The sequence below is a fragment of the Macrobrachium rosenbergii genome, chromosome 17, assembly GCF_040412425.1.
Source record: "Macrobrachium rosenbergii isolate ZJJX-2024 chromosome 17, ASM4041242v1, whole genome shotgun sequence".
NCBI classification, from domain to species: Eukaryota; Metazoa; Arthropoda; class Malacostraca; order Decapoda; family Palaemonidae; genus Macrobrachium; species Macrobrachium rosenbergii.
This window is the reverse complement of record NC_089757.1, coordinates 24,413,707-24,437,509: the sequence shown is the minus strand read 5'-3', so window position 1 is coordinate 24,437,509 and position 23,803 is coordinate 24,413,707. Positions and strand designations below refer to the sequence as shown.

Genomic DNA, 23,803 nt, shown 5'->3' with positions numbered 1-23,803 from the left:
AAATGGTGTCCATGTCAGTTTCTGTCATGAACTTTTTTTAATTTTTTACAATATTTGTTGATATCCTGCTACAGAGGAAATTACTAGTTTTCCGTACGTATTGGCAAGAGCTCAGTAACCTAGGCCTAACGCATTCCTGAAACTGAAAACTGGTTTCTTCCACCCCATTCATTTATTTAATTTAATTCTTACAGTATATTTGTTATTTTATGTTATTTTATAACGTTAATATTTTTTTTCCCAGTCACTCGATTCGGTAGATTTGTTCACAGACATAAATTTGATGGCGAAATTTTGGTTATTAGATAAAACTTTCATTCGGATTACCAAGTAAACATATGAAATTTAACGACTCTCTTTACATTTCCGCCAAAAAAAAAAAAAAAAAAAAAAAAAAAAAAACAACTATAACGTATAGCTATTCGCTGACGAAGTCAGCAAATCCCACTCGAAAACAGCATCATATAAAAAAATGCTGATGCTCAGCATTTATCGAAATAAGCAGATAGCGACGTCGTATCCCATGCTATCTCTCAGTCTCTCCCGTCACCGAAGTCAGTAAGTCACCTCTTCAGTATTCTACTGGAAGCCATCTGAATCTGATGCACAACTAGAAGGTCTCGGGCCTCTCCTTGCAAAAAAATTCATTGGTAAGGGAATTATTCACCCTGGTGTTTTAGTAGGTTCTGTAAGCCAATTTTAAGCCTCCTGATTTAGACCTAGGATAGTGCTAGTGAGTGCGCTGATTTACTTGGCGGCAAGGCATTTCTTTTGAAGGCAAAAAGGTCTACCACAGTCGGGTTCATTCCATCTGTCCAGTGAAGTTGTGGCAATGCGCATGTGTAGATCGTGACTGGCTGACAATTAACGTTTCCGATACCGCTGGCTTATCGTGATAAATATTAAACAATTTCTTTAGTAACATATTTGAATGTTTAAACATACAAAGAACCCTCATACCTTCTTATACAAATCATAAACATGCCGACTTGTATCGATAATATTGGTACCAGTACAAACACACGAAAGACGAACTTGTATAAAACAGTCTACTCTGATCAAGCACAAACCAACAAGGGTTTTCAGTAATAATGTTTTATCTCACAAGTATAGGGCCATACTACACATAGACCTATGTCCACAAAATGTTCAGATTACAAGATTTCCTTATCATTCCAACTATTCTATGTACAATTTCACTGCATGAATATGAAAATAACTTTATTATGATACCAAAGTTATATCCACATCCATAAACTGGAAAAACACCCTCTATTGATGTTGACCTCTAGAACAACAAAGCACTGACAATCGAACGATAGGCCTATTCGTCAGGTATTTTTTATTTCGCTGGCCTTCTTTTAAACATACTTTCATTTCATCAATCAAAATTACTTTCTTATTGTAACCTTTATTTATTCATTCTATCCAAATGTTATTCCAGTACCTTACATAAAAAAAAAAATAAGTCTAGGCTAGCCTTTTATGCCGTACGTATGCCATCAATACACAAAGGATCCCGGGAACTCAATGAGATTTCAAACTTTTGCTCTATAAGTTTGGTAAAATACTCCTGAAATTGCACAGTCACTGAGCTGTTTTAATGATCTGAATGCTCAAGAAAATTATATAAATATGCAAAGTATTGTGAAAAGAAAATCGCAACACCACTCTTGCATAAACTGAAATTTCCCGGCCTCCAACCAATATTGAGGTAGTTGCTCCTGTCACCTTTCCCAGACAGCATCATTGACGATATTCCATGATATTTCGAACATCATCCTACTCGTGCAATTTACACGCAAGAATTTATCACAGTAAGCCTACGATACTGGAAACATTGATTGCAGTTCATCGAGATCTAGCTATGCGTATTGTCCCGCTTCTATCTAAAACCTACGTTGGTGAGTGGACAGATGAAATGAAATAAACTGTAATAGTACTAAGCTGGCTAATTTTATGAAATATTTTACTTATAACAGACGGGACCTTTATCTCACCTTTTGTACTTCTGATGATACTATTAGTTTTTCGTGTTCTCTAGTAAATTAGCCCATTTATTGATGAATGTTACTGAAGCACTTACATTCGAGTAAGCCTGCGATATGCCATTGTTAGCCTACTACACGGAAACAGTGGGTTTCCCCCGTCAAACAGGCCAGTGAACCTACAAACCTGTCGTCTTTACTGGTTTGGCAGAGGCACTCAGCACACAAGTCTACACTAGGCCCCTTAGCCACTTCAATACCTTAAGGCTCCGACTAATGCAAGGGCAGGTGATGGTACAGAGCCGGCCAAATCTTATCTGTGATTCAACTGCCCCAATTCAAATAAAGTGACTACTCAGAAAGCACGCGCACCAGAGGCGCGATTTCCGTTCATGTATTGCACGTGTTATGAACTAAATTTTTTTCCTTTTTTTTTTTTTTTTGAAACGTAAGTCATAGTTATATGCGTCTATTAGAATGTTCGAAATAAGAGTTGATTTCTGCTGCGTTGATGCTAAATGAGGTTGTGTCACAAGCATCAAAGTTTAAACTTCACTATTTCTCTTTTGTAATGGAACATAGTGCCATTTTCCCTCTATCTTGAATGCTCTGTGTAACTTCTAGATAATAAATTTGTGTGTGTGTGTGTGTGTGTAAAACAGATATACATTATAATTCTGCTTAATTTATAAGTCCTGAAGCTTTTCTACTTGACATCTACTCACATAAAACATTTTCTTTCCTTTGCTAGACATTAGGCAATCCACTAACAATTATTTACCACAGACATTCATAAAAAAAATGTGATTTTGAGTCACTAAGCAGGAAAATGTATTCACTAATACTGTTTAATAACATTTTATACAGATTCTGAAACAGTGTTCCAGTCTGAACCAACGATATGATGAAATTCGGCCGTTTAAAAGTAATGAGTCTGATAGTGGCTGTGCTGACTTCAGTAGCATATGCAGAAAACGTAACCGATGAAGAGGTGAATGAACCCGCCAAGAACAGTTTCAGCCTCAGAAGCTTTAGATTTTTTAACCCAGAAAAACCAGACGTAAGTGGACTTGAGAAGACCAAACAGTTTGATATTATGATGAAATACAAAATCGAAAGTATCGCCTATGGCATCGAATTCTTTACAAACATGCTGGATCCAATTTTCAGCAAACTAGAAAATGATTCTGTATCGATTAAAACCAGGTTTCCTTATCGAATAATGCCGCATAGCCAATCAGTAGCATTTTCCTGCAAGAGAGGCTTTCTGAAGTGTGTGGATTTTCTGTCAGAGGCATTCGCATCACATGGATTGACAATAAAAGCCTGGCTACGTCGTCAAGATTCCGCCACTCAAAAGGCGTTCGGTTCAAACTGCACGGCTTTGAAAATAAAGAAAAAGTACACAGATACGTATCTGAGCTGGACAGGTTGCCTGCAAACCGATCCGCTGGTTTCAGGGACACCTAGTCCACCAGATTTAAAAAACACTGATGCATCTGAAATAGTCGACCATTATAAATTCCTCCTAACATCTATGCAATTCATGTGCTGGTATACTACACACAACGTAAAGTATCTCAGTATATCGAAGCCTTGTTCTTACAATCATCTGAACCCTACTGACTGCGCTTTTGGAGCCTTCTGTCCTAAACCTTGCTGGGACCTAGGCACTGACAAGGATATCTGCACAAGCAAAGGAAGTACGGGCAAATGCCATGTCAAGTTTGAGGACAACAGGAACTTCCACCGTCTCCTTACAGAATCCATTAATGTCACCTGCATTTGCAAAGAAGGCTATGTACACGAAAAAAGGGCACAAAATTGTGTTGGGCGGTATTACTACAAGGAGATGAAACACTCTTGTAACCCACTAACACAAGACCCTTTCTACGTCCCAAACCATTTACTATGCCGCTGTAAAATAGGCCACTTTTGGGACAACAATAAGAATATATGCAAGATTATCGAAGAGAAGCCTGATTCTATAAGTCTTGAGCAAAAAATACTTGGTGCACTTGATCCATTCATTAACTTTGCTAAGAAACACGAGCTGTCGGACTTGGTAGACTATTATTACAGGTTAATAGTTGCACTGTTCTGAAGAAGAGGTATTACTTATTCGCCTTCAGTTTTGCAAAAAGTTGTTTGTGTATGGATTATTTCTTGCCGCCCCCGGAAACCAATCTGTGTGAGCATAAAGCAGAAAAATAATTTTGAATTAGGACATTGAGTACTTTTACTTTAGGATTAACGTAATCTCTAATTTTTGCACTATGGAATTGCCAAGAAAGGGGACCTTGAAAGCAAAGATTTACATTGATTTTCAGACAAAAAATGTGACGCCATGACCTAGATGAAGCTTTGTTTCCGTTTCGCAGAAACAGTAATTAGTTGGAATGGGTGCATGAAAATATAGTCAAAATAACATGAAAGTATAAAGAAGTCCTTTTACTAATTTTATGTTCAGAAGCTATTAAGAAGACATACATTTAACCAAGAGTAAGATTAAGGGGAAGTATTTCAAATGCACTGAAATGTCACACGACGCATTCAAGCAAGATTATATACTTCAGTACAGCTTTAATTTCTCCACGAAGTAACTGAACATCTAAAACGCAGTGGGCAAGTGTTAACTAGGTTCGCTCAAAAGAATATACTTTATTTATTTATTTATTTGCTTGAATTCAAGTTACTTTGCATGTATTTTGTGACTCTTCATACGACATGTAAAATTATTGTTAATGGCCTTTACAATTTATAACACGCGCCCTCTTCTTCCAATCATGCTTGCGCTTAAATTTACATCAAAATGTAGCTGAAAAGTCTTGCTTTCCTGTAAACAGCAACTAAAAGATACTAAGAGGATTGGACACCGCATTCAGATGGCGTCGTAAGCTTAAAAAAAAAAAAAAAAAAAAAGACAGATTTACGAGTCACCTCACTTCCAAAGTCTGTAGAGTACAGAATACTTAAATTTATGATGTGAAGTATTTAAAGAACGCTGTTAACCCACTGCTTTCCAATAACACGGATTTTGGTTACTTCATATCATTACATTCTAGGAATTAACTTTATAGAAAGGTCCCCTGAATCAGTCATTTTCATTAATAAAATTGTTTGAGTTTATGGGGTTTTATTTTACACAATCCTTATATCCAAAGATTTACTGCAGAATTAGTCTAAGGCTGCTTCCATACATGAAACATATCAAATGTAGGAGCAACAGGTTATATTATGTAGTTAATTGACCAAAATAGTAAACCATCCTAACCGACACTATTTCAAAGCAAGAAGTGGGCTATTATGCAATGAATTCCCATACATTGGTTTTACCCGCGACAGGCAACTTTGGTTCCAGTCCTCTTCGATATCAAGACCTTTGGTAGGTAGCAAATGAACAACGAAATATAACCCATGGTGCCCCGTTGTGATTCATTCCTGTAGAGGTTAAAGCAAAAACAGTTATTTTCAATAGGATTAATTGATTTATTATATAAGTTAAAACTAAAACTTATCTTTGTAAAGAAGAACGTTTTTCAAGAACGTCAGATAAGGTTAGGCCTACATTATAAGATGCAATCTACTGACAAATTACCCATTAGACTAAAATACCATTCATAAAAATATGAAATAAATCAATGTCATGTACATAAACATGAATTTATGCTGGTACAAATGATTCAACGAAAAGATAAGCGAATAACTAAATAACTGATGATTAATAGTACTTGAGAGCTCATGTTTTATTCACATGAGAGGCAAGGCAACGGTATTTCCTTTTGGTTCACACCTAGACGATCAGGATTTCTGCGCAATTTTTAGTCCTGTGCCCAAAATTTTACTGTCTAGGGTGCATGTTGAAAGCTTACAGAATATTGAAGAAAAAATTTGGGAGCAATAGTATGCTGCGTGTGAGTGATACTGCTCAACTTACTTCAGTAACCAGCCTACTGCCACGGCGATCAATGATGTAGGCCTATGATGAAATATATGAACGTTTGTGTGGGCACGCTAGCGCGACAAAATATAACACATGACTGTACTATAAAAAAAATAGTGATCTCATTAACAGGCTTATCTCTAGTTCCTCGTTAGGAGAGTCGATAGAGTTGCGGGCTAGCACTCGCTAGGCCCGAGTTCGAGTCTCCGCCGGCTAATGAAGAATTAGAGGAATTTGTTTCGGGTGATAGAAATTCATTTCTCGCTATAATGTGGTTCGGATTCCACAATAAGCTGTAGGTCCCGTTGCTAAGTAACCAATTGGTTCTGGTTCTTAGCCACGTAAAATAAGTCTAATTCTTCGGGCCAGCCCTAGGAGAGCTGTTAGTTCTTCATTGGACGGGGGTTAGAGCTTTCGGCTAGCACGCTGTCGGCCCAGCGTTCGACTCTCTGAGCAGCCAGTGAAGAATTAGAGGAATTTATTTCTGGTGATAGAAATTAGAAATTCATTTCTTGTCATAATGTGGTTCGGATTCCACAATAGGCTGTAGATCCCGTGGCTAGGTAACCAGTTGGTTCTTAGCCACGTACAATAAATCCAATCCTTCGGGCCAGCCCTAGGGGAGCTGTTAACCAGCTCAGTGGTCTGGTTAAACTAAGATATACTTAACTTAGGAGAGCTGTTAATCAGCTCAGTGGTCTGGTAAAACTAAGGTATACTTAACTTTCCCCCTAAAAAAAAAAAAAAAAAAAAAAAAAAAACACTAGTCCAGCGGACAACGGTCGCATTACTAAAGCATTTTGACGCAGTTACGACATAAGGGATCTTCCTGCCTCAAGAACTTGAGTCCGTATTCTAATCGACACATTCACTCCTGTCAACAGGCAAAAACGAACAAAAAACATTAAGCCTAGGATGTGGGAGAGCAGTGCGAAAGGGAAGATGTGGGAATGGGATAGTTGTGTGGGTGTGGGATGTGGAGGTGCGAGAAAATAGAGTGAGATCACAACGTCAAATTGCTAGGATTAAATAGAATAGGTTGGTTTTATAGTCATGACTGGTTAAATATTCACTGAGTAAATGAAGTGCTCACCAGGTTACTCATGATGGAGAGCTCTTATGCAAAACAGCTTGGAGCCATCCCGAGTAATTAGAGAATATGTCATGTCTCTAAATCCTTCATGTATATTTTAGGATTACCGATTCGAGAAAAAGCGTTGGCTTGATTATTAAAAAAGATAACCTTGTATTAGGTTCAATATATCAATTTTGGTGGTTTCACAGGCTGGTCGTTACTTACAAATTCAATTAGAACACTTGGAATTTCCCTACCCTGGTCAGGTTAACACTTTTAGGTTTATTTAATCGTTTTAGCATTTTCACCAGTGTTGCTGTTATAATTTTCTTTTGAAAGAGTCAATATCTTACTTATTTTGAAAACGTTAGTAACGCATTAAGGATTCCCCCCCCCCAACCCCCCACACCCACCACCACTCACGATTCCTCTATGGTCGTTGAGATTCCTATCTATTGACATATAACAGATGTTACTTTCCATTGACCTTTAATAAGGATCTCGGGCCAACTGAAATCATAAAGGACCCATACTGCCCTAAAATGGAAAACCGCAGTATCTGCAAAATTTTCGAAATTGAGATATGCCACCTACTGGGCTCGTGAAGCACAAAATACACAAGTTACTGCAGTTTCAGAATGATTCTTCAATGCTTTCCACGAGTATTTAGGGGGTTCCCATTTGCAGTATCTACAAAATCAGCAGTACGGCAAGGGAAAATTGCAGTATCTACCATTTTTCTCAGTTTTGTATTTTTGCAGATACTGTAGTCTACCACTTTGGGGCCAGCATAGCTTCTAAGAACCTTCACTAAAGAAAACGTGGAATTGGTTTGTTGTTTACTTGTTTCTGTGATGTATTATTAGTCAATGGCGCAACGATGGTATATCAGGACCATTTTACGAGGAATAATCATACGGATATACAGGTATTTTTTACTTCAAAACGTAGGTCAGCTGTTATAACACTCATTGCTCATGCCAAGGATTCCCCAATTATTAATAAATACACTTCTTTTTGTCAAAATCTTTGAATTATGGACCCGTTAGTGGTGCAAGAAACGACATACAGTTAAAAGTTACTTTATAAAAAAGTATTATTTCTTTTACTTTTCAGAGGGCTGGGATTGACATAATATACAAGATAAATAGCCTTTTCGAACAAGCAACAGGCAAAAAAAAAAAAACCTTCAGAAGTACTTCCTAATGAAGTGCTTTCTTTCCTTTTTTCCTTTCCCTAACTGCCAGCTGTCACGAGTATAGAGAATCAGTATTATACTCAGGGAGGTTCAATAATGAGAGAAGCATGGTATATCTGCCTCACAGCTAAAGATAATCTGCTTGAAAGAACAAGCAATGTGTCGTGAATAAAATATGAGCAAACGAATGCGTGTGTGAGTGTGCCTTTTGTGTGTATAACACGAATTCTGTTATTAATAAAAGCAATTGTCTTATTTAGTGAATGATATAGTCTGTCCAACAACAAACTCCTCTCTCTCTCTCCCTCGCCATAAATTCCAGATAAGACTAACTTTATGAAACAAGGAACCTAACTTGCAGTGAAAATACGTTGACTCCCAACACAAAAGTTCCCAGGGAAGGCAACTTATTTCTTTCTGAATTTCCTAAAGCCGATTTCGTGGAAAATTACCCAGAGCTTCTCACAATTATTCGTCACTGAGGGCAAATTTGAGTATCGTGGGGTTAGAATATCGCAACACAAACAGAACAGAAAATGCTTCAACGTCGAAATAGTATTCAAAATATTGGATACTGCAGTATGTTTAATTTCTTAAATGACCCCACAAGAATGCAGTCATTTGTTACATGCAGTGCAAAACAAAGTGTCCCATTTTGTGCAAGCAAGCAAAATCAAGCCCTTGTACAGAAAGAGAAGCAACCTCTTGTAAAAAGCGCGTAGGGAAATCCCAGCACGCAAGCTAAATGGGATAGGTACAGGCAAAGTAGGTTGGTCTGGGTCGCAATCACGGTCATCACAAACCTGTAAGACCTTCGATAACACGTTACGAAGGTGTTTTCATATAATGATGTTCGTTCTCTTTCAACTAATGTTTTCCATCTGTGAATCTATTTTCATTCAGTCACCATAAGTGACTTTCTTTCCATAATGTTTTTCATCATATTTCATACAACTTCCTTCTGAAAAATTCCCCTTGTACTAAATCATAATATGTAAATTATTTCCTAAGTGATGCCAGCTGCAATCAGTGCAAAAAGATGTCAGTGATACGACCGATGAATTGATTAAATTAATTAATTCCCCAGTTCGCTGCAAATATGTATCTGCTATTCCATGTTACCCAAAATAGGTTTTAAAAATTTACTCACTAATGGAGATTGTATTTCGACCTATCAATTACAAGATATCTCTCTCTCTCTCTCTCTCTCTCTCTCTCTCTCTCTCTCTCTCTCTCTCTCTCTCTCTCTCTGTAATAATAGTAAGAATGATAACACGAACAAGTAACAAGAAACGCCTTAAGAGAGAATTCTGTCTCGGATGTGAAATACATTTCACAAAACTAAAACTTTGTCGTCTTATAACTAAAAAGGTCGACTCTGAAGAATGAATAATTCATTGTTTGTAAGGTTTAACTTCCGAAAACTTGAGCTTTCGGAATGTAAAATATACTAATACATATCACTCTTGAAATGAAAGTCTTACATGTGATAAAATAATATACTCTTAACAAAAGTATTTTCTTAATAAATAATGTACGCCAGCATACCAATACCCCTGAAATTGCACAATCATTGCACAAATGAAAATTTACAAATTCTTGTTCCTAACGATGACTCAGGTCGCCCTCAACCACGTAAGCTAAGGAGAAAAAATACACGCATCTGGTACGCTTGTTCCACGGCATTGCTAAATCTAGGTATCCACGTCAGTCGGGCTTGCAATTTTGTACACCTGGGCCGTGATTTGTTTCGTATAACGGAACTTCTCTAGTGACGGGCACAAGACAGCCGGTATTGTGCGCCAAAATAAAGTGAGAAAAGTCTTCCGGAAAAAAAAAAGGAACTTGAAATATGACTTTCAGCGGAGAAGGAGTCGATTTGTCTTGAGAGCGAAACCGTGTCACGGCTCATGAATGGTGACAGGGATCCGGAACAGTTCCCAGGGCGACACCGAAATGATAGAGCACTGGAATCTAATGTGGAAATTCTGCAGTAAAAGGAGCTGAAACGGATTCTTATGGCCGAAACCTTTCTGGTAGAATGAAAATAGGTTAAAAATGTAAGTTCGGTTCTTTTAAGAGGCGCATAAGACCCGTCTTCATTCTGCTTTATGAAAATGGATGGATGTACTACGAATGTTAAGCGAAGATGTGCACTGTTCAAGGGGAGTGAACGACCTCTAGATATGTGCCGAAATTCATCTTGATAACAATTCTTTCATATATATATATATATATATATATATATATATATATATATATATATATATATATATATATATATATATATATATATAGTTGTGACATTTCGGATAATCTCTTCAAGTTCTGTATGTCATCTTGCAAACTAATTAACAGATAGACTTTTGCTGTGTATTATACAATACATATTTTCTCCAGAACAATCATTGGGATTGCATAAGATATCATTTATGTGTTTAATGAACAAACTGGAAGTACATTCAAATCATTGCACTTAGCATCAATTTAGTATTGTTCCCACTTTTATAATATAATGGATGAGACCCTATTCATATATGTTTCTAAAATATCTTCGATTTCTTATTGTAAAATAAGAAATGAGCAAGTTAGCAGAAAGAGCCAGAGCAAATAATGATCTGAAATCCGTAAAAATAAAAAAAAAAAAAGCACTGCTCATTTTTCGACAATCAAAATAATTAAATAAAAAAGGGTTGCGATATTATTGGAGGTTACTGAGTGTATGAAAACTGCGCTGAAGTTTCTTCGGTGGTACAGCGTATAATGCTGTATGAAGGGCAAAACCTTCATGGCCCGGTGGGTGGCCTGGTCCTATATCGTTTGCAGATGGACGATTATGGCCTAACCTTAAATAAAATACAAACTACAAAGGCTAGAGGGCTGCAATTTGGTTGTCTGATGTCTGGAGGGTGGATGATCAACATACCAATTTGAGGGAGGGCGGACAGAAAAAGTGCGGACGGACAGACAAAGCCATCTCAACAGTTTTCTTTTATGGAAGACTAAAAAGCAAGTCAAATTTATATCACAAACATAAGTTCACAGGAAATGTCAGTTCAAACAGAGACAAACATACAGAAAAATTAAATAAGCCTGAAAGCAGAAATTAATAATAAAAGGGCAAAACTGAGCTCTACTACAAAAAAAAAAAAAACTCTTTGGTACAGATGGAAAATAACAAATAAAGAAAGAAAGAAAAAAACAAATCTTGATAAAGAAAAACAGGGAAAACTGTTGTGGAGGAAACATTAAAGCATTCGCAAGAGACATCTTTTGGTGCCACTAGAAGAAAAACAATAGGTTTAGAGTAAGTCAGGAAGTTAATTCTTCAAGCAAGCACAGAAAGAAGTGAAATATGAAAAGGGAGAGTAAAAAGACACTTCCCCTTAACGTCAATCTTGCCGAGAGTGAAACAGAGCAATCTGGAGAATAAAAAATTATTAAAATGCTTGAAGGAAAAAATCCATGAAACAAAAATTAAAACTACGATGTAATGGGAAATAATACTTTTGGGTGAGTAAAAGAATGAAAGTGTTTACCATGGAAATAAGATAAACAAATAAAATCATTTTATTTACAGAGCAGGAACAAGAAGCTGATGTAAATATATCGGTAATAAAACTGGAGTTACTGGGAAAGCATACAGAACGAGGATTATTGTTAATTGACTAAATGGGAACTTTAATATTATCTAGAACCTTAACTTATAATGAAACTATAAAACTGGTGAAGAATTTGAAGTATACGAAGGAAAATTAACTGCTGAATGAGTAAGCCATTAGGTTGGAAAATGTTACTCATATTTTTTTTTTTCTAGTAATTGGATAAACTGGGGAGGAATGCATCGATATTCTGAGATATTGAGAAAATCTGAAGCAAAATTCAAGTTCGGACGAAAATCTGCTATAAAATTTGTACACAAAAATAAAGGACTTTTCCTAATTCTGATTTAGGTTAGGAAATAGACTACTCACAAATATTTCCTTCGATATTCATATAAACATATAATTAAAATATTTTCAGAGAAAAAACTAATAAATTACAGAAATAATGAATAAAACCAATTTCTCAATTCCTGAAAATCAGTAATAAATAACTTCGTTTCAATATAGATATTACTAAAAACATTCTTTAAGTATGGCAGCGCAAAACAAAGACAATTAACAAAGACACATACACATACACGTAGACAGAGAGAGAGAGAGAGAGAGAGAGAGAGAGAGAGAGAGAGAGAGAGTGCTTGTACTTCGTAAACCCTTTCAACTTACGCACTGACGCAGCGCTGGAACTCTTCATGCAAAGCCTCTACGATTCCGGGTCTGACCAACTTCGAGGGATTAACCAAAAATAGGAAACCCGGGTTGGGTCACGAAGTTTTGTCCATCACACGTTTCTTTCTCAAAATACGGGCAGCAATTTTTTAGAGCATCAGAAACTCTTAGTTTTACGTTCTGATGTTCATTTATCAGTGAACAAAATCACTGGGATTAGGATTTATATTAAGTTGCATTAGACTTTTCTGAGTAAGGAGGAAGGTTTGGGTATACAGCATTACCTTTATAAACGGTTGTATAGAAGGGCAGATTACAAAGACTATTAGTAAGGTTGAACTTTTCGATTAGTAAACTTCACAAATCCATATTTGGAATAAAAACAAATGCTAATCAAAGGTAACTGCAATATACAACAAAGGAATATATGATAATAATAATAATAATAATAATAATAATAATAATAATAATAATAATAATAATAATAATAATAATAATAATAATAATAATAATAATAATTTAAGAATTACTGAAGAAAATCGATTGATATTTATTTTCTTTTATTATTCAGTCTAGAATACAGTGCAACATACTTATGAATATTTATAAATATATACATATACAAGTAGTGATGCAGGACCTTGGTGATAAATAGTCCAAGCTGGTACAAATTCTTAAGGGTAATAACTGTAAAATCAAGTAATCTTTGGCGCACGCATGCGCACACATACCGGTGTACACACACGCGCACGCAAGCACGCAGGCAAACAAATTCGTGACTCACGATGTAAATTCAAATCAGTTCAGTGAATTGGCGAATTGTCATGCATATCCTATTACCTAAAGCTTGGCCATCAATACTGAAGATGAAGGGTAATTCTCAGAACGAGTTTTTTAATTTCATACCCAAGGAAAAGTCAAGCAGCTGTATGTCAAGTTCCACCAAAAGAAAAATGTTCCAACTATTAATGAAAATACTGGATAATATGGGTAAAAATCATATGAAATTCCTCCAAATTTTTGCATAAATAATCCTGCTTGCCATTTAACCCACATCGGCTAATAGGCAGTCCGTCTGACCCATTAACGCCGAAGACCTGCCCCACTCTCTAATTGGGAAACCGTTGGCCATTCATCGTTACTGCCTTTCTGTTCACAAATCACCCCTGGATCGCACATTCAGCATAAAATAGCAAGCCATTCGCGTATGCTGCTGAAACTAAATGGAATGGCAACGAGTGTATGATTCAGCACTTAATAGCTACCCATTAGAGCTCAATTATTACTAAGCGAGGACTGCGATAACAGAGTATTTTGAACTGCCTACATGCAAAGCAGTAAAATCACGCAATGTATGCCATGTCTTATAATTGTATATAATACTTTTTTTAACAGTTACGAAACTGTGTTTATCTGGCAATGAATAATAAGATTTAGTATATATTAAAATGAAACACTGCCAGCTTAAGTAATTCTGATAACTTCCGGTTGGCAGAGCATTAATACTACACGATCGAACTGATGTTGTCTGTCATAACTTATGCAGATATGTCATATTACCAGGATCATCTTTGGCAAACGCAGTTAGAATATTAATAAAGGATGGAATACTGGCTTCGCAGAACGGTTCGTTGAAAAGGAGAGAAATAATTCGGTTCTTTATCACTGGAGGATTTGCTTAATACTTGACTTGCTATGTATCGTAAACTAAGAACGGGTTACTACCTGCACATCATGATTTTTGTCTTTTATAGGTTAATGTATAAAATAAAAAAAATTAGTGCCAAAGGTGAGTGGACGAGTTCTTAAAAATTAAACTGCGAACACGGTACTTATGTGCTAGAAAAAATACCGAGGGAAAAAGACACCCACAGAAAAAACAACTCTGTGAACTGGATCCGGATCTGTCAAATTATGAGACCTCCTCCACCTCCACATGAGCGTTTCACGGACTGTGCCAGAGAGGCGACAATACAAGCTCCTCAAGGAGGCGATTCGCAACCAAGGAACAGAAGGATATCAAACATATCCTTCCTTCCGACGTGTTTCTAATACTAACATTGGATATGTAACGAGAAATGAGTGGGATCGGCTTCGTATTATGCTACTCGTTGGCAGCATTCATACATACAACACACCTCTGTGTATGAATGTTTTTCAGTCCTCTAATTCATACAAATTGAAAAAATAATTTATAACTAAATAATTCTCGTGCTAATTAAATAACAATAGGAAAGCATTTAACACGCTTTAAGCATTATTTATAAATATGGAGAGAGGAGAAAAATCACGCTGATTGAGGTTTGGCGAGGTGCTTCAGAAACCCAAAGAATAAGGGTAAAATTATTGGATTATATGAACAAAAGCATGATAAAAATAAACAATCACATTACATAAGCAAAGCATAATGGCATGTGAGTGTTTGACATGCATATGGGCACAGCACTGAGTGCTACGATGCTCGGATACATTAGGTCAAGGATTTCTAAGATTCGCAAGGTGAACGGAAGGAAATGAGTAATGACGAAAGCGATTCTTGTGATCACAGTTCTCATTTAAGACTCTTAAGGAAGATTTATACTTAACTTTCGGCACTTGAACGGAGAGTGGAAAGCTATCACTCTTCGAGTTCGGGAAATTGAGAGAGAGAGAGAGAGAGGAACTTCTGAGGAAGCTAAAGTAACTAAAAGTTTAAAGAGTTCTCAAGGAGATGGCTAAAGAAGACATACCCTTCCTTTCCTTATGTAATCTGGTCTTAGTATCTATAGAAAAGTTAAGCTCATAACAACAAAGGTGAAAAAAAATTGCGACCTAGTGATTACAAAAATATACCAAAACATAGACAATCTGGAATATGAATAGCCAATCCCCTCTCTATTTACCCGCTGGGGTATTGACGGAAATGGATATCCGAAACAGACCAACACACATTCAACGTTGCACCGCAAAGAGGCCAACTCACTGCTGACTAATTTCAACATTCAACTGCGTCCAAAAGCACTCCATCCACCGAATGCATCCGGTCTTTGCAAAACCTTGCTGTCAGGACGCTCCATTCAACTTTAATGAACATCCACAACGGGGATGGTTTGAGTTTGAGAAAGCACCAAATCTCTGATGACAGTATCAGAAATGACGGTAATGAATAAACATGAGTCGGAAAAGAAATTTCAGTAGACTGTACGGTAATCATTCGAGAAAAGAAAACTCTGTTCCTAGATAATGACAACGTGCGTAGTACATGGATGCTAGTCTATGCCAATGAATATTGTATTTATATACCACATTTTACTCATTCCAGCTCCAGATACAAGTTAGTTAGATGATAGTCATCTGCATTTATAGCGGCAGTGTTAACGGAAAAATTTGACCATTCTCCCGTTTATGGCTTGAATACGATTAAAACCACGTCTAAACAAAGTAAAAATTCACAACAATCATTTTAAATTACTATGTATCAAATTATTATGAAAATTTATAAGGTAGAATCGAGAGATGAACGATGTCTAACGTACATTCCAAATTAAATTTTCAAAGGCGACGGATAATAATTTATGGTTAATAACCTGAAATGGGAAAATAACGATGCTGGGTTTCCCCCATTAACTGAGAAAATTGTACCTTCAAAGTGAAGGCCAATCACAAACTTAATGACTTCATAAAGTTATTAAAGTTATTAACTTCGAAGTAAAGTTGGGAAAGGTAATGTTAAACCGGCGGCTGAATATTTCTGTAAGCTTAACAAAACATCTTGAAACTCGATGAAGAAATTTTTTTTATAGCATTTTGTGAAAATATCAAGTGGGTTCATCCTCCCCGCCCGCAAATCCTGAGATGTATGGTAGTATTGCACACGGACCGGTTTTTTTGCCATGCCCCTAGATTAGATTAGGTTAGGTTCGGTTCAGTTAGGCTCGTACCTCATAAGTGACTTGGGTGTGGGGAAACATCATGAGATTATTTTCAAAAAAATTCAATAGTTAGTTTTCAGGATATGGCGTCCCGCTTTTTTCAGGGAAAGGTAACGGGACTCGGTTACACCTCGGGAAAAATACTCCCAGCCCCCCGCCAATGATCAACTTCTGATGTAAACTATTCATGATTCGACGATAAAGAAACTATCTCACGCAGATTTCATAATCGTAATAGCCACACAGATTCCACGTACGTAAGAAATGGCCTTTATACATATAAGGTACTCAAAAACTAAAGATTTTCAAGTGTTAAAATTTAGTAGGTACCTTCCTGTTTTAGAAGAGAGAGAGAGAGAGAGAGAGAGAGAGAGAGAGAGAGAGAGAGAATACCTCAGCGCAACCAGGTCAATGCCCGCACAGACATAATAACGAAACAGAATAAATGTTGATATTGAAATCCGATAAGGGCATACAATAAAGTAGACAATAGGAAGGGTAAATTTGGAGAGAGAATCCACAAAGACCGAGATAACACTAAGACGGGAGGAGAAAAATCGGAAAGAGGTCATAAAGAAGGAAAATGGCACTTAAATAATCAAAGAAACGAAAAACATCTTATATATTATATATATATATATATATATATATATATATATATAACATATGTATAATATATAAATAAAGATAGAGATATAGAGAGAGAGAGAGAGAGAGAGAGAGAGAGAGAGAGAGAGACTTATTCTTCTTTTCTTCTATAAATGTCACCCACTTTCTATCGTATCAGTTTCTGAGCACCGTTCCAGTGTCATTAAAAGTAAAAATTCATGAGTCATGCATACTAGTCTGGTGAACTCCTGATATCATCATTCACTCATAATTAAGTGAATGGTACTCTCTCTCTCTCTCTCTCTTCTTTCTCTTTCTCTCTCTCTCTTTTCTTTCTCTCTCTCTCTCTCTCTCTCTCTCTCTTCTCTCTCTCTCTCTCTCTAATACACATACATACATATGCATACAAAAATATATAAAAGTTAATTTGCACTGGTGAACACCAACTGAATTAGATGTAACAGAGTTGAAATGCACGGGAGAGAGAGAGAGAGAGAGAGAGAGAGAGAGAGACGTGATATATATATATATATATATATATATATATATGTGTGTGTGTGTGTGTGTGTGTGTGTGTGTGTGTGTGTGTGTGTGTGTGTGTGTGTGTTTGTAAACTGAATAAAACTGGCAAAGCAGAAAGTGGAATAACCAAAATTATACGTTCCAGTAAGGGCGAAACAGTTAACTAATGACAAAGGAGTGACGGGAAGCAGGTGGAAAATGAGCAACATTAGAAAAGGAATGATGAATGGGGCAAATGAGCAGATGGGAATATGAAAGGCTGAGGGGAATTAGACGCCAAATGAAGGTCGGAGCAACTTTTTATCCACTTTATTCAAGTTTCTTTAAATATAACGTCTAAGGCTTATTAAATGACCTCTCTCTCTCTCTCTCTCTCTCTCTCTCTCTCTCTCTCTCTCTCTCTCCGTTAGTTTCACTTTTGTGTTACTTGTTTTTTTTACCAGTATACTCTCTCTCTCCATACTCATTCTTTTATGTTTTATTTTCTTTTCATGCACATTCTTTTATTCCTATAACAAACTGCACATTCAAACTGCAATGTTTACTAAACTCACTAAACCACCTGTACCGGAGGAGAGACTGTTCCATTTTGCGTGACACTGGTCATAACAAAATAGGAGTCAAATTAATAAAAAGCATAAACGACTAAGGGTAATAGGGACATACATTAAACTAGCCAATACGGGAATGGGGGAGGGAAAGGCAGCCCAACTCAGAGCCAGTCCGAAGCCCGGATAAAAAGGAAGGGTTGGAGTCGGGAATGACTCCGTCGAGAAACATCTGCCAAAACCAGTTATGAGATGAGTCGCTCACGACAGATATATCCTCAGTAGACTCAATTAAAACAACGACCTCGAACAGGGATCACGCTGAGAGGAAGGAGGAGGTTATAACAAAATACATCCATTTTTTTTTGCTTTATGAACGATATAATGTTTAGTACGTAAGTAAATAGTCATAAAATATAGTTTTCCAGTGTAATGTTTGGCAGAGTCGAGAAGGAAAAACAATGATGTATACGACTCTTTATAAATTTAGAAATAAAAGTTATTTCATTCATGGCACCGGGAATCAGTTCTGACTCCAGTGTACTACGTACTGACGTTTTCTTTTTTCGCACTGTGATAGTGTCAGTTGCAAGAGAAAAATGTATCCTTTGTCAAAGGGACAATTTTCTGTACGATAAATCGTGGACTCTTCATCAGTATTTCAGGGAGTATGACACAAGCTGTGATTTTGCAACATGGCTTTGCAACATTGCTCTAGCCTGCCTCTCTCTCTCTCTCTCTCTCTCTCTCTCTCTCTCTCTCAACAGCAGAAAAAAAAGACAAATCATAAGTACAGATTATTCTCGAAAAAAAAAGGGATTTCATTTAGCATAATTAATCAAAATAAACTAATACATACATGCTCTCCAGCAGTGAATCCCAGAATGATGACACGAAAAAATGAACAAAGAAGCATCACCGCTAAAGCAATTTATTGTAAACAATTGTTTCGACCACCCAATAAATTATCGCCTAACGCTGATGAATCGAAAAATTCCAAAATGGGTTACTGACTGATGCAAATGAAATGGCTCTAATTGGTAGTGGGAGCGAACCATAAATTGGTCTTTAATTGAACAGGTACGATTATCTAACCCGTCGCACCCTCCGATACCGGATATGGACGGGGGACTGAAAAATACGTGAATGATACATGTACCTCATCTCAGATATGACACGGACTGCTGAGCAAGACGGCACATATTTCTAGCGGTTGATTACTCACATAAGTCAACAAAGAACCTCTGTGATAATCATCATTTCAGGGAATTACATAATCAAAAGCAGCACACTAACTGGATGTGTAATTGAAAGCGTGCAATTATTCACCTTTACCTCAAAAACTGGGAAAAAAACTTAACAAAAGTAAACTCAACTGAAGGAATTTTAGTGAAATGTTTCTCCTTTTGTATACATGTTTATATTTTGTATTGTATTGTTTTTATACTTGTATTGTATACATGTTTATATTTTTCGCCATACCCTTTTGACTCTTCGAGTGGGTTGTGGCCGAAAGGGATGAGCCTTTCATTTCTCAAGAAGTATTTTAAGATTAGGAGGCAAGAACTCTCCTTAAACCTGGTGGCAACCGCCGCAAGGGTCTATCTATCAACTACCCGATTCATTGCTTACGAGGTACGATGATTTTTGTGTGTTTGTATGTATGTATATATATATATATATATATATATATATATATATATATATATGTATACATGTATATATATATTATATATATATATATATATATATATATATACTGTATATATTATATAATATAGTACGTATATACACATACACATATATATACAATAAATAGGTAGAATACTTCTTTGAAGATTATCGTGTGAGTAGTTTGGTGCAAACTTTGTGTTTTATTTGATCAAACTTCGTGGGAGTTTTCCTTTCATGAATGTCAGGATTTGACACGTTGATACTGTGCTTGGCATCGCCAGTTTAACAACACAGCTAACCAGCCAATCATACTGTTAACTGCATAAGGAACGGAATACGGCAGCTAGCATTACCCCTGTCTGAAGGAACATCGTAAGGGTCAAAGACAAAGAACTTCTGAAATAATGAAGAGGATTGGCTGTTGAAACTAACGAATTCATATCCATCACTTTCAGTATTCATTATATTCATCTTCTACGGGCCTCAAGCACACCATACACTGAAATGTTATTTTCTGTTATTTTCAAAGTCACTGCCTAGCAGCAGAATTTTATTTCGCCACGTGGATGGAGATTAAAACTCAATATTTCGTTCGGAGGAACATCCGCTTAGTGAACATATATACAAAGACTCTGAACGTTATGAAAAAAAGCGGATATGACGGTGCCCAAGCTTTTTACATGCATATATATTTACGGGCAATTAACTCAGGCAGGTACAGTACATGCGTTGATTTGAACAAACGCATGCAAGCAAGGTCACGCACAGAAATGTCTGTGTGTATATATATATATATATATATATATATATATATATATATATATATATATGTATATGTATATATATATATATATATATATGTATATGTATATATATATATATATACTGTATATACACATACATACATACATGAATACACACACGTATACATTTATATATATATATATATATATATATATATATATATATATATATATTATACATGCTTGGCTTTCAACAAAGAAGTTTGGGAATTGTGTATGTAGCACTAAGCCCTTTTCTACTCCAACCCGCCGCAATCGAGTGTCATGTCATCTTTAATCCATTTCTTAGATCAACAGTCACAAATATTCAAGACCGATCAGCAAATTCAGACAACCCACTTTAATCGCCGTCCTAAAGAAAGGCAAAGAGATCCTCGTCCAGAGAAACATACCATTGCAATCGAGATATGAGACAGGAAGATCTCATTAGGCCAAACGCGGCGACGACTAAAGAACTGAAAAGCCTAATTTTCTTTGACAGTTTCCTCATCTCGACTCCCTTCCAAGGCTCTACAAATCGGCGTCTGAATTCGTCCCTTCTTTTCCTAATGATGAAGATGATGCCAGATGTTAATTAGGCTAACAGTCCGGAGATTCACAGCTACCTTTAAGGGAGCTAATCTCTACACAATGCGGACGGATGGAGTCAAATGGAAAGATGGAAGAAGGAGCTGATTGTTGTTTGTTTCGTTAATTTTCCTGGAACTCCATTTCCAGGGTCTGATTTCAAAAGTGACTTCGAAAAGAATTAATAATGAGTTGAGAGGCTCGATTCCCACCTTGATGAGTGTAATCACAAAAATTAAATCATAAGGTTATGGTGCGATATTTCAGAAGTAATTTCGGTTATTGTTCCATTCAATATTATACTTTTAAATGTAACTAAAGTTTATATGTTTGTGTGTGTGTGTGTGTGTGTGTGTGTGTGAGAGAGAGAGAGAGAGAGAGAGAGAGAGAGAGAGAGAGAGAGAGCATTCTTGTTACATTATAAAAAGATGTGATAAATATTAAGGTGAGTTTGCTATTTTTCAAGAACAGAACACCAAAGTAAGCTATAAAACCTAAATAGTTTCTTTAAAGAATAAAGTTCTGTCTTTCTGCCCTTCACCTTATGGACAATATTAAAAAAAGCACCAAAAAAGATACAAATACTAGTGTCTGGAGGCGGAGAACTGCTCAATGGCTCTTCACGCGTCCTGAACGTTCGCCCCCAATGGGACTACAATTCACGTTTAGTTTCTAATGAACTTTCTTTGGTTGTGTTATGTTTCAAATGCTAGTGTTTAAGATGTGCACATCAAGTCATAATTTTTAAAGTATTATGCCGAAGGTCAAGATAATTTATTCTGAAGATATGGTAATCATTTTTTATAGAGGAACTTATTTTCGTTGACCAAAATCTGTTGTAAGGCCACGGATCAATGAAGCATCACCAGAAAAAATTGAAAACCCTGTTAAAAAAAAGTAACGGAATCGTTTAAAAATCAACAAATAAGATAAAAGTAAAAAAAATAAAATAAAATAAAATAAATACATAAAGCATGGAAACGATGGAACATGAAACTGCAATGGTCCACACCAGTGATCTAAAACTCTGGTGGAACCTGTACATCAAAGAAAAACATTCGGGACTTCTAATTTGTTCTGCGAAAACAGTAATCAAGGGACATTCAATAGGGAGGAAATTTCATTTGATAATCCACTAAGGGCAAATTTTGCCCTCTAATTAGCATGTTAAACACATCTTTTAATGCTGTTTGACACGCGTAGGAAAGCGAAATGATTAATATGTTTTCTAAAGTATGGGCACACATTTCCAAGAATTTATGAGCTGACTGTCCACAAAAAGACACTTCAAGGAAGAAAGCAAAATACTTTCTCTTCACAATATCAATAGATGCAATTAATTTTGCCCTTCTTGAGCAAAAAAACTTCGGAGCATACTTTCTGAATAATGAATTAACATAAATGATCAAAATCTAAATATTACTTTACGAAGCAGAATCATATAACCAAAAGAAATACAGGTCGAAATTTACTGAAAAAACAAATGGAGTTATAAATTTGCCTTTGCTTAAGAAAACAATGATTTTTGAAAATATGAAATTTAGTTATAAAGAAAAGGGTGTGTCTTTCATATTTGAATGTTAAAATCTCTCTCTCTCTCTCTCTCTCTCTCTCTCTCTCTCTCTCTCTCTCTCTCTCTCTCTCTACAGATCTCGAGCACTACTTAGCAACTGATTTTTGTCTTAAAGTCAACTTCTTATAATGGACCTGAATAAACAGACCAACCCTCAGATTAAGCATAATGCCGTCAGATTCCACAAAAGAGGAGGGCAAAAAGGGAGTATAAAGAGAGAAGAAAGATAGAATAAAATAAAATAATGAACCAAGGGTACTGCAGAGAAAAACTTCACATTCATCTTCATCTTTGAGACGCAGGAATTCAGTCGTTTGAGATGAAAGCAAAAAGAAAAAAAAAACATATAAAATTTCATGGCCACACAAGAATATGAACCCTTAATGTTTAATGGAACTATTCTCTCAAGTAGAAATAAACTCATTTCCACGAAAGAAACATAAAAGGTTCCTGGAGGGAAGAGGAGTCCTGTCTTTAGATGTCAGACGGACTCAAAAGGAGAGAATGACTTTCCCGCCTGAAAGAACTCAAAACATTACAAGGTCGGGAGTCGTAATAATGGCATGAAATCTGAGAACATTAAAAGCATCTCGTATCAAACGAAGGGATGAGGAGATTACAGTAAGCTTAATCAATCCATCAAATGTCAAAATTAGGTGGAATAAAACGGTTGGTGGGCGTTGTCACGGTGTAGCCTACATCAACAAGGAGAGCGGAAAGCCCAAACTCCTGAATTAATCAGCTGCATCTGTTGACAACTTGCACCGATCCAGAGACTCGCCAGACTCAAGGGACAACGCTTACACACAGAGAGAGAGAGAGAGAGAGAGAGAGAGAGAGAGAGAGAGAGAGAGAGAGACTGTAACGCGTTCCAGACACGAAAACAATAAGGTTTCGTCTGTAAACAAACTAGTCCTAGAAGAATGATGAACAAGTAAAACGTACGTTTCGGAATTGGTTAATACATAAATATATACTCTGAATTTACACTTGGAATACTGAACCGTTTTTCGAAGAATGTGCAAAAAAAAAAAAAAAATTTTCATTTACTTCCGCCTCCTCGGGGTACACGAAACAATTTGTGCTGGACACAACGAACAGCCGCTTAAAGTAAAACGTAC

General features: G+C 36.3%; 1 protein-coding gene across 1 annotated transcript; it reads left to right on the top strand.

The window, feature by feature from the left end:
* The first annotated feature begins 526 nt into the window (after positions 1 to 526).
* LOC136847791 (uncharacterized) lies at positions 527 to 5,115 on the top strand. Its single transcript, XM_067119702.1, has 2 exons — positions 527 to 650; positions 2,856 to 5,115. The coding sequence occupies exon 2, from the start codon at positions 2,890 to 2,892 to the stop codon at positions 4,090 to 4,092; it is 1,203 nt and encodes a 400-aa protein (XP_066975803.1). The 5' UTR covers positions 527 to 650; positions 2,856 to 2,889; the 3' UTR covers positions 4,093 to 5,115.
* The last annotated feature ends 18,688 nt before the right edge of the window (positions 5,116 to 23,803 follow it).

What these genes read in the sequence shown, in the direction of transcription:
- LOC136847791 (XM_067119702.1), top strand. Translation starts at nt 2,890, where the DNA reads ATGATGAAATTCGGCCGTTTAAAAGTAATGAGTCTGATAGTGGCTGTG.